This window comes from Bos taurus, chromosome 27 (assembly GCF_002263795.3).
Source record: "Bos taurus isolate L1 Dominette 01449 registration number 42190680 breed Hereford chromosome 27, ARS-UCD2.0, whole genome shotgun sequence".
NCBI lineage: Eukaryota > Metazoa > Chordata > Mammalia > Artiodactyla > Bovidae > Bos > Bos taurus.
In genome coordinates, this window is record NC_037354.1 from 34,683,687 (window position 1) to 34,694,801 (window position 11,115).

Below are 11,115 nucleotides of genomic sequence, written 5' to 3' on the forward strand. Positions count from 1 at the left end.
TAAAATGGCAACCCACTCCAGCATTCTTGCCTGGAGAATCCCATGGACAGAGGAGCCTGGTGGGCTATAGTCCATAGGGTCACAAAGAGTTGGATATGATTGAGCATGCACACACTCTCCTTTACCACACTCACACACACACACGCACACACACACAATGCCACACAGTATGTCTATTATATATGTATATATGCATAAGTGTATGTATCATAAGACTTCTAGACAGTATGCATTATTTATACATTTGTATAGAGAACTCCATAGACGATTCACATGTATTTGCCTACTCTGTTGGGCAAAAGTTAAAAAACACAGCATGTTTATTATTTTCCCTGTTAAGAGCTTAGTCTATAAAAATGCTTTCACTCCAACACAGTGGTATAATTTGCTATGTAGAAATCAGGATTGCAAACAAAAAATCAAACAGGTATTTGTGCGTGCTAAGTCGCTCAGTCGTGTTCGACTCTTTGTGACCCCATGGTCTATGTAGCCTGCCAGACTCCTCTGTCCATGGGATTCTCAGGCAAGAATACTGGAGTGGGTTGCCATTTTATTCTCCAGGGATCAAACCCACATCTTCAGCATCTCTGACGTTGATAGGCGGGTTCTTTACCACTAGTGCCACCTGGCTGACAGCAAGTAACTGAAACCAGGCAAAGAGAAAGCAGTGATAAAAGGATGCTGGTGCTCACCCATTCCTACCACCTTAGTTAACCAGACCTTCTGGTGCGGGTATTAGAGGCTGCACTGGATGAGCCTCTTCGTTCCCCAGTTGCCACACGTGCACAGCACTTGCGGTCATCTCTTTTCTGCTCTCCCAAGCTAGCAAGGCCTTCCACCTCTTTCCCTGGCTCACCCTCTATATGCTAACTGAACAGCCACTGGCGAGTGTGAACATGGCTAGGCTAGTTCTTGCTGATATTTCCCCAGCAGCTCCCTGTGTCAGTAGGGATGAAGTCCACATGGATTTCCATGGCACAGCATATCTTTCACGGCCTGGCCCGCTCATATCCTTCTCCTGCTTGCTGTGTTCCTGCCCAGGTGTTTCATGCTATGCACATACTTAGCTATCTCAGAGTCACTGGTCCTAGACCCATTCCCCATGAGGAATGGAGATATGCCTCCTGCCATCTTAAAACCAATTTCCTGGGCCACCTTATTCCATTGAAGGCTTGGCTTAAAACCATTTCTGTGTGGATTTCTCCGAGAGTAGGTATCACCGTATGTTTCAGGTATTGGTGAGGCAAGGTAAATGGAAAAAGCAAAAACAGCATTTCAGGAATGGGTAATCCCTAAAGTTCTATGCATCCTTCTACATTATTTTTTACAACAAATCACAGGCTTTATTAAATGAAGCTCTGGATATTCCAAACAGATGAACATGTAGTATATTCCTTAATGTGCATGAAATGTAACATGTGTACTTCTTTGGTCCCTGAACATACTTCAGATAAGTCTTTGGATTCTCCTTTTCTTCCAGATTTAGCTTTCCTGACTCCAGTCATGTTCTCTCATTGTAAGTATCTCACTCCATATTCAACCCTTTTACCACATCCATCAGCATCATGAAAAGAAAGAAAGAAAAGAAAGTGAAGTCGCTCAGTCGTGCCTGACTCTTTGTGACCCCATGGACTGTGGCCTATCAGGCTCCTCCATTGATGGGATTTTCCAGGCAAGAGTGCTGGAGTGGATTGCCATTTCCTTCTCCAGGGTATCTTCCCGACCCAGGAATCGAACCCTGGTCTCCTGCATTGTAGGCAGACACTTTACCGTCTGAGCCACCAGGGAAGCCATCATGAAACAGTAGCTTAAATGCATCACGGTCATAAGCGGTTTGTTTAACCATCTGTGTCACACAGCTAACTGAAAACACATCATCAAAAGGAAATGGTTATATTTATGCCAAAACAAAACTCCAGCCCTTTCCATTCTAGCACCATGTGGACCCTAAGTAAGATGATCACAGCAGCTCATATAATAAAGGTAAAACAGACAATAAAACGTACCTGGAACTCATGTTCAAGAGGTTTCATACTTCCTGTGCCACTGTAACCATAAACTCTAAAATTATGAGGTAAGAAAGCTCTGTAAAATAAGATTTTCATGGAAAATTAAATAAATATCTAAGGGAAAATGTGTTTCCTAGATTTTATTTTGAAAAGATATTTCTTTTATTATATTTATTATAGATAGGAAGAGAGAGAGAAAGGGAGAGAAAGGAGACAGAGAGATTCTCTGAATACAAGAATTTAGTTCTACTTTTGGAGAAGGAAATGGCAAGCCACTCCAGTGTTCTTGCCTGGAGGATCCCATGGACAGAGGAGCCTGGCAGGCTACAGTCTGTGGGGTCACGGGAGTCAGACACAACTTAGCGGCTATACTACTACTACTAAAAGTTTGATGTATGGCAAAACCAATATTGTAAAGTAAAAAAAATAAATAAAAATAAAGTCAGAATTCTGAATAACAACAACAACAAAAAAATAAAATAAAATTCACATTGGAGAAGGAAATGGCAACCCACTCCAGTATTCTTGCCTGGAGAATTCCATGGACAGAGGAGCCTGGCGGGTTGCAGTCCATGGGGTCACAGGGAGTCGGACATGATTGAGTGACTAACACACACACACACACACACACACACACACACACACAGTTCTAATCTGGCTCAAAATTTCTAGTCTTCAGACCTCTCCTCATTCACCTGACTGTCACACTGTCCTCCCTGCTGTTTTTAAACACAACGGGCAAACTTCCATCTCAGGGTATTTGCACTAGCTGTTGCCTCTTCCTGGGATGTTTTTCAACATAGCTGGTTGTCTCACCTACTTCAGGTCTTTGCTTATATACCCTCATCTCCCTGAGGTTTCTCTCAACAAGTTTATAAAACTTGGCAACTTTCCCAATTATCGAAGCATATGGTTTTCAAATGACACTTCTTACTTTGCTCTATAATTTTGCTTAAGCATGTGTCACCTTCTAGTATTCTTTCTAATCCCCTTTTTAAATCACATTATTTTTAGTCTCATCTGATAATATAAAATTCATATGCATTTTGTTTACTCCTGTAATTCAAGCTCTTTAAAAATATCTGGAAAATAACAGTCAACAAATATTGAACTGACGTGACATAAAGTCAACAGACAAGGTAGGGATCTCACTTTAAAGGGGCTGGTGCACTGGGATGACCCAGAGGGATGGTATGGGGAAGGAGGTGGGAGGGGAGTTCAGGATTCAGAACACGTGTACACCTGTGGAGGATTCATGCTGATGTATGACAAAACCAATACAATATGGTAAAGTAATTAAAAAATACATTATTTGTAAACGTGGGAAGAGGATGTTTAAAAGTCTCTAGAAAAAGAAAAGGTAGGTGTCGGCATTTCATTTTCATTTTCCCAATATGTATAGTATAAAGACTGGGGACTCATGGCAGTCTGGATCTGTTAAAGCAAAAGTTCAAAGAGCCAAACCACTGACAAGCAGAACAAAATTTTTCTCATTCCTGTAGCAAAAAGAAAAAGTAACATACAATGGAGTGGAGCTCCAGGGGATGCACAGATTCTGTGTTGAAAGCCCTATGAAGAGACTTAACTAGTGATATGCAGGTACTGTTTTTTTTTTTTTTTTTTGCAAAGAAAGAAGTCATATATCTATGCTTGGCCAAGGGAGGAAGCTATTACTGAGGAGTCTAGAAACCAGCAGAACTTTTGGTGGCTGTGCAGTTCTTGAATAATCATATGAATATTTAAGTTGTATCAAATACATAGCTTCTTTCCCTGTAAAATCATTTGCCAAATTTTGAAGTTGCACAGAGTAGCCAAGGAGCTAAACTTAAATCTCTCAAAATAAGACCATTTTTTTTTCAAAATTGGTGGTATAGACTCAATAAATCCTATTTTATTCAAACATGATAAAAGCAAAGAAAAATTACACCTACATTACTAGTTTTAAAGGCTGATGAAAACCAAACTAAAACCTTCTAAGTATTTAGAAGAAAAAGATGTACCCTTCAAGGAAGAGCACTTAGACTGAGAGCTTAAGTTGTCAATACAAATGAGGAAAGAAAACCAGAAGACAATGAAATAAATACTTTTAAAGGACAAAAGTCACTTTAAAAAGGTCATCCCAGAAGTTATTCCAGCAAAAATGTTTTTAAGAATAAGGTTAGACACAGTTGAAAAAAAAAAAGAAAAATGTGCATATGAACACCAAGAGGGAAAAGAGAGGGGTGGAATGAATTAGGAGACTGGGATTGATGTATATACACTGTTGACGCTATGTATAAAATAGATAACTAACGAGAACCTTCTGTATAGCACAGGGAACTAACTACTCAATGGTCTGTGGTGGCCTAAATGGGAAGGAAATCTGAAACAGAGGGGATATATGTATATGTATGGCTGATTCACTTTGTTGTAAAGTAGAAACTAACACAATATTGTAAACCAACCATACTCACATAAAATTATCTTCTTTCGTGTTTTTGATTTTTTAAGATTTATTTTTAATTGGAGGATAATTACTTTACAATGTTGTGTTGGCTTCTGATGTACAGTGCAAATCAGCCATAAGGACACATATATCCCTCTCCCTCCTGCAAGTCCCTCTTCAGCCCCTCCCACCCCATCTTCTAGGTCATCACAGAGCACCAGGCTGAGCCCTCTGTGCTACACAGTAGCGTCCCACTAGCTGTCTGTTTCACCCATGGCAGTGCATATGTTTCACTGCTACTCTCTCAATTCATCTAATTTTTTTTTTAAGAGGTTTAACTGCCCACAAAGGGAAAGGTGAGGTGAAGATGGAGCAGAGAGAGATTTGAAAGATGCTGGTCCTGAAGATTCAAATGATAAGGTTACAGGCCAAGGAAAGCTGGCAACCATCAGAAGCAGGGAGCGGTGGAAGACACGCTATGCCTACTCCCAGGGAGCCTAGTCCTGCTGACATCTTAATTTTGTCTCACTGATACTAATTGCAGAATTTTGGCCTCCAAAAATGTAAGGCAATAAATTTCTGTTGTAATCCACTGCATTTGTGGTGATTTGTTACAAGTGACACAGGAAACTGTATGTTCTAGAAAATTTAGAAAAATGCATAAATGTACATAGAAAAAAAATCACTTGCAATCCCACTGCTCAGGAATTTTACTGTGAACTTTTTTTGTGAACTTCTTTCTAAATCCTTTACTTAAAAAAATATATATATATATAATCATTTTTGTATATTTTCAACTTAAGTAAATTTGATATACAATAAATTGAAATATTTAAAGTAAGAAAAAGAATAAGGCTAATGTTTAACCCTGAATGCACGCTAAGCAAAAACAAGCAGACCTACAATAGAAGTGAAGAGAATTCCCAAGACATACAGAAACTAACTGCAGATAGAAACAAATGAAGGAAAAATGAAGAGCACCAGAATGAGCAAATTCATGCTTAATTATAAAGGGACATATACTGTACAAAAATAATCCTAATAGTACATTGGAGCTTAAAAGCATATGAGAAAAATAATGAAAAAGCAGAAGACAAATGAAATGAAAAAGGCTTAATGATCTAACAACGTATGTGTGTTGTGTCTGACTCTTTGACTCCATGAACTGCAGCCCACTTAGGCTCCTCTGTCCATGGAATTCTCCAGGCAAGAACACTGGAGTGGGTAGCCACTTTTTTTCCAGGGAGTCTTTGCAATCCAGAGATTGAACCAGTATCTCCTGCATTGCAGGCAGATTCTTTACCATCTGAGACACCAAGGAAGCCTTCAACAATGTAGAGTAACTTGTAAAAGTAATAATTTATATTAGATTCAATAATTCAGGAACTAATATGATAGTCTAGAGAAACTACTAAAGAATAGTAAAAAGATATATAACAAAGAATTATTTAATTTAGAGAAAATGGTATCATATAAAACATAGATTCATTAAAGTGGAGACAATGAAGGAAAAAGGAATATAAAAATAAAATGTACAAAAGACAAAAATGACTTCAGACATAATATGGAAAATTAAAGGATCAAGAAAAACAAGAGCATCTTAAAACTGTTGAACACAGCTAGACTTAGTACAGTACTTAATACTGTGTGATGTCTGTACAGATAAATAGGGCTCGGGAGTAAACCTAAAATTAGAGAAAATAGTCCAGAAAGAGATCCCCATCATAAACACTCTTTTGAATTATGACAAACATTTCATTACAGTGAAATGGGAAAATTATTTTTTCAGTAGCATGTGCTGGATTCATTGGAGGCTAATACAAAAAAATATTCAAATCTGGATTCCCATGCTCATGAAACACACAAACATCAATTCTGGATGAATCCTAGAGTTGAGTATGAAAGTGAAAACAATAAAAACTATTAGACAAAGGTGCAGCTTGAATTCATGACTGTATGGAGACAAAGATTTCTTTTAAAATATGAAAATAATAATACCTACAAATAAAATAATAATTTGGATTGCATTAAAAGAGTTTCAGAATCAATTAAAAAATTCCTGATGAATAAAAAATTGAAAGGGAATGACAGGAAAAATTCCTCCAAAAGTATTATGTAGATTCAATGAAGTCACAATCAATATCTATGGACATTTCTTTGTGGAAGAGTTTTTTGTAAAATATATGCAAATGAAAGTGGTAAGAAAAGCTAGAATATTCTTGATGAAGATAATATAAAGAGACTGACTAAAACTTTTAAGGACCCATAGAAAAAAATACAGCTACAGTTTTGATTTTTCTTTATTCCCAAATGTGGTATGCTTTTTTTAAAACTAATTTCCTCAGCTTGTATGGGATTGAGTTTGGGTAATTACAGTTATATTCCAAGTCCTTAATACATTCTGATGTAGAAACTAATTTAAAAATCACTGTTCTTTCCACTCAAAAATCCACTATGTTCTTTCAAATATAGTTGAATATGAGAACTTGAAAACAAGTCATATTTATGTATTAATGAAAATTTCAAGATAATTAGTATATATGCTTAAAAGATTTTCCTGAAGCATAAAATAAGAGACAAATAGCCAACAACTGAAAATATTAAAGAATGCAAAATAATTACTTTCTGAATAAATATAAACAGTAATTATAAATAGAACAGAGAACAGGTGATAAAATAATGTAGGTCACCTACTTTTGCATTAGGTTCACAGTGTACGTTTTCCCTTCAATTAAAATGATGTAGGATACCTGGCAGAAGAGTGGATTAAAAAGGCAAAAGAAAAGTGAGAAAAATGTTACAAAGGAAAACTACCTTTTATGTTACCAATAATCACATCCTAAAGCACACTAATAAAATAAAAAGAGGAAAATATATAATTTAATACTGACTTATTCCAATGGAATCCAATATTAAAATATTTGCTTCATTTGTACAGTTTTTTTAATGTTTAGCCAATAAGATAGAACCTAAAACATTGATTATTTTAATCCACAAGTGTGTTTAATAATGAAGTCATTGCAAAATTTGCACTTAAAAGAATATAACTACTCAATTGAAAATTTATGTAGTATAGCAAAGAATTAACTGCACATATTTAGTATTTATAGATTTTATAAAATTTGTTTCAAGTTTGGATGCAATATTCACTGATTTTGTTAATATTGATAAATTTTGCCTGATAAGTAATGGTTGTATAGTAAATGATTACTTTACCTTTTGCTTTGTACAATTTTTCTTATTTTTGTGCTAGACCTTTCTGCTCCCTTGTGATTTAGGTGTTCCTCTTGTAGGTATATATTTTAAAATCCAATTTGAAATATATGTGATTTCTGATAAATTTAAGTTTAAAGTTTTATTTAAAATTTAATTCTCCATTGTATCAAGACATATGTATGCTTTGTATTCTTTCATTTGTTACAATTGCATATTCAATTTATTTTGAGTTATACATATTCATACTTTTCACCAGTCCCTGCTTTTATGTTGTTCTTCGTCTCAGTTTCAGTGTCTACCTGCTGAAGTACATTATTTAAAATATGTTCTTCTCTTGTACTTTGAAAGTGTTAATGTAATCTAATTTCTAATAAACTTCATTTATTCTGTGTTGTGATACCTGATCTCAGTTCATCTATGTTTAATGTATCCTATTCTCCAGACTTTTTCTCTCTCTTTTCTAGGAATTCTAATTATTCTGTATCTATAAGCCTCTAATTCTCCCTTTTTTGTTTAGCCATTTATATATTGTATCTGTTTATTTCTTCAGCTGCCTCTGGTCTACTGTTAATTCTTGATTTTACACACTTATCTTTCACATAGATATTCCACTCAGTTATTTTTAAAATCTTTTAGCCTTTTCAAGTTGAATATTCTTTTATGATAATTTCTTAATTATAATAATTATAACACGTTGCATATTGTGTTTGTAGCATTTGTAAAATCAGTAGGTATGATAACCTCATCAGTTCAAAAATACTATTAATCCCTTATTATATATTCATTACTGTTCTAGGCATTGGAATTAGAGATATTAACAAAATAGTCAAAAATTTTTCCTCATGAATTTGACAGTTGAGGAAAGATTTTTTTTATACTTCTCTTATGGGAATTACTGTCATAGAATCTGGTGAAACCTGGTTGAAGACATTTCCCTCTTAAGTAGATTCTGTGTATATTTTCTAATATGACCAAGTAATCCCATAGATTTTTTTCATAAAAGATAAAACACTCTTTAAATGCTGTTAAATGTCTTGTTTTTTATTTAAATAATTTAAAGTTTTCATTAAATACATATTCCCTTATAAATTATATATTGACAATTTTAAGCTTGTAATATCTGTTAGGGTGAGCAGTAAGTAGTTACTAAGTAAGTATTTGCATTCAAATTATCTAAACATTTACTACTCAATCAAAAAGAAGATTCAGGTGTACTGTTTCAAAAATCATACTTCATTTCTTAAGAAATTATTCTGGAAATTAATAAAAAAGATTAAGAATCTTTCAACTGATTCAAAGAATAAAAAAGAGAAAACTAATACTTGAACCAAGACAAACTAAGATGGCATGAAAAAAATTCTTTATGATCAACATGTTTGCAATCAAGATGTAAAAATTATTCATGTAACATTTCATTAAATCAAATGCTTATGATTCCATATAAGGATGCCATAGGTTTGCTAAACGACAACTAAAAATCCTCCAAATCTTGCATGGTGAGTGAGGGTCAAGAGACTCTAAATGGATCAAGTCAGAGATTATTCAGACACTCAAGAGGGAAACATTTAGAAGATGGGCCTTGGGACTTTAATATAAGCATCACTTCATCATATTTTTATGAAACACTGTTAATCTTGGTTCATTTTCAAAAGGGCTTTTTCACTTAAGAAAAATTAGGGATAAATATAAAATTCAGGAAGTGAGCAAGGATGAAAAACACCAGGTTTACTCATTAGGAACAAAATATTCACATGCATTTTTTAGTTCGTGGGAAACGTTAGTGCTTTAATTACATGTGTTTCTACTCCTCCACTTGATGTTGACCGTATTTTCTCCGGAACTGTAAACTGCACACGTAGTCTTTCAGAATCTGTAAGGTGCAAAATGTTTTACTGGGGCGACATCCATCACCTCACAGCTTCCCTCGTTATTTCCTCATCTAAACCCATAATATTCTACACGCTACCCCTCATTTCTGCTCTCTTTTCAAATACCCTCAATATCCACTTTTTTCTAGAATTACAAATCTTTTCAAGAGAAATAAGTATGCTGCTTTAGGAATATTGTCCTGTGGGCAGGTTCCCGGTAACCCTGAGGCAATAGGTCCAAGTATTATTAGAACAAAGAAAGTCAGATCCTTTGGACTTTCCAAATACAGAGCCGAGAGATCAAAAACTCAGGGCAGTCTATGAAACAATCATCTTAAGGCATGTACTCCAGCACCGGCATCGGCATCGCACATATTTACTACGGTCTCAAGAAGAGTGGTCAAGACCCTCACAACCAAAGTGGATTTTGACTGGGGAAGGAGGCAATGCGAGACTGTTTTCGGACTTACGTAGTTGGAGCTCCCGTCAAGAAAGCGTTTTCACAGAGATAGCCGGCGTCTTAGAAAGGAGCCCTGACATTCCCAACAGGTCAGAAGAGGGATTTTGTACTTACTGTCGTCTGTCTGAAGCCCGGTGAGCCCCAGGAGCAGAAACAGAAGGCACAACATGGCTTGATGTCCTGGATGCTGGCCGAATGACGGCCGTTGGCTTGACTACAGGACGGTTGGGGAGCGCGAGGAGGCGCCTCACGGCCACGGCCACGCACACTGCAGGAGGCAGGCGGCTGGGAGAGCCCTGGGTCCAGACTCCGGATGCTGTGTGCTCTTCAACGTGGGCGACCTGGGCCCCTAAGCCTGTGCAGGAGGCTGCAACCCAGTGTGACTCTGCCTTCTGGCTAAGCAAGTGCAGCATCACTTTTGAAACAGAAGGTTGAAGAGCTAATGAACAGGAAGGTTCATCTGTACCTTAACTGAACTTTTATATATAATATAATGTGTACAAATATATATATTTATAAATAAACATATTATATACATAATCAATAATATATTTATGTACAACTCAATATTCAAGTGAACAGACCAGTATAATTAATACCTAGATCCAGATCAAAAAGTGAAATATAGAAATACTAAAGTTGCCAGACTGTGACAACTGTCAGTAGCCCCTGACAATCACTACTTCTAACACAATAGTTTTGTCTGTTTTTGAACTTACATAAATGGAGCTAATCATCATGTATTCTTTTTGTGTTTAAGTTCTTTTAACATTAGGAGATCCATACATATTGTGAATAGTAACAGTTATTTTTTTCTCTTGTTGCTGTATATCATGCATTGAATGAATATGTTTATCTGTTTTTTTTCTATTTTACTATTGATTATAATTTTATTCATTATAGTTGCAGCTATTAGAAAACATATTTGGCATAATACCTTCCAGATCCATATCCGTTGTTGCAAATGATATTATGCTTGCTGAAATAAGTCAGATAGAAAAAAGACAAATACTGTATGTTATCACTTATATTTGAAGTCTAAGAAATAAAACAAACGAGTATAAAGAAACAAACTCACAGATATAGCAAGCAAACTATAAAGTGGGGAGAAGAAAGGGGGGAAGAGAGTGAATGGGG

At 35.7% G+C, this 11,115-nt stretch overlaps 1 protein-coding gene across 4 annotated transcripts in view; it reads right to left on the bottom strand.

The window, feature by feature from the left end:
• The window catches only part of ADAM2 (ADAM metallopeptidase domain 2), a 101,345-nt gene extending 91,130 nt beyond the window's left edge, over window positions 1-10,215 (bottom strand). Inside the window, exons 1-4 of one of the 4 annotated variants that reach the window (XM_024986188.2) lie at window positions 10,093-10,215; window positions 9,444-9,520; window positions 7,129-7,184; window positions 2,007-2,085 (exon numbers count right to left, since the gene is read on the bottom strand). In XM_024986188.2, coding sequence (XP_024841956.1) covers window positions 2,007-2,085; window positions 7,129-7,184; window positions 9,444-9,520; window positions 10,093-10,147 — 267 coding nt within the window. In that variant the 5' untranslated portion in view covers window positions 10,148-10,215. 4 annotated transcript variants of the gene reach the window in all.
• Window positions 10,216-11,115: the final 900 nt, after the last annotated feature.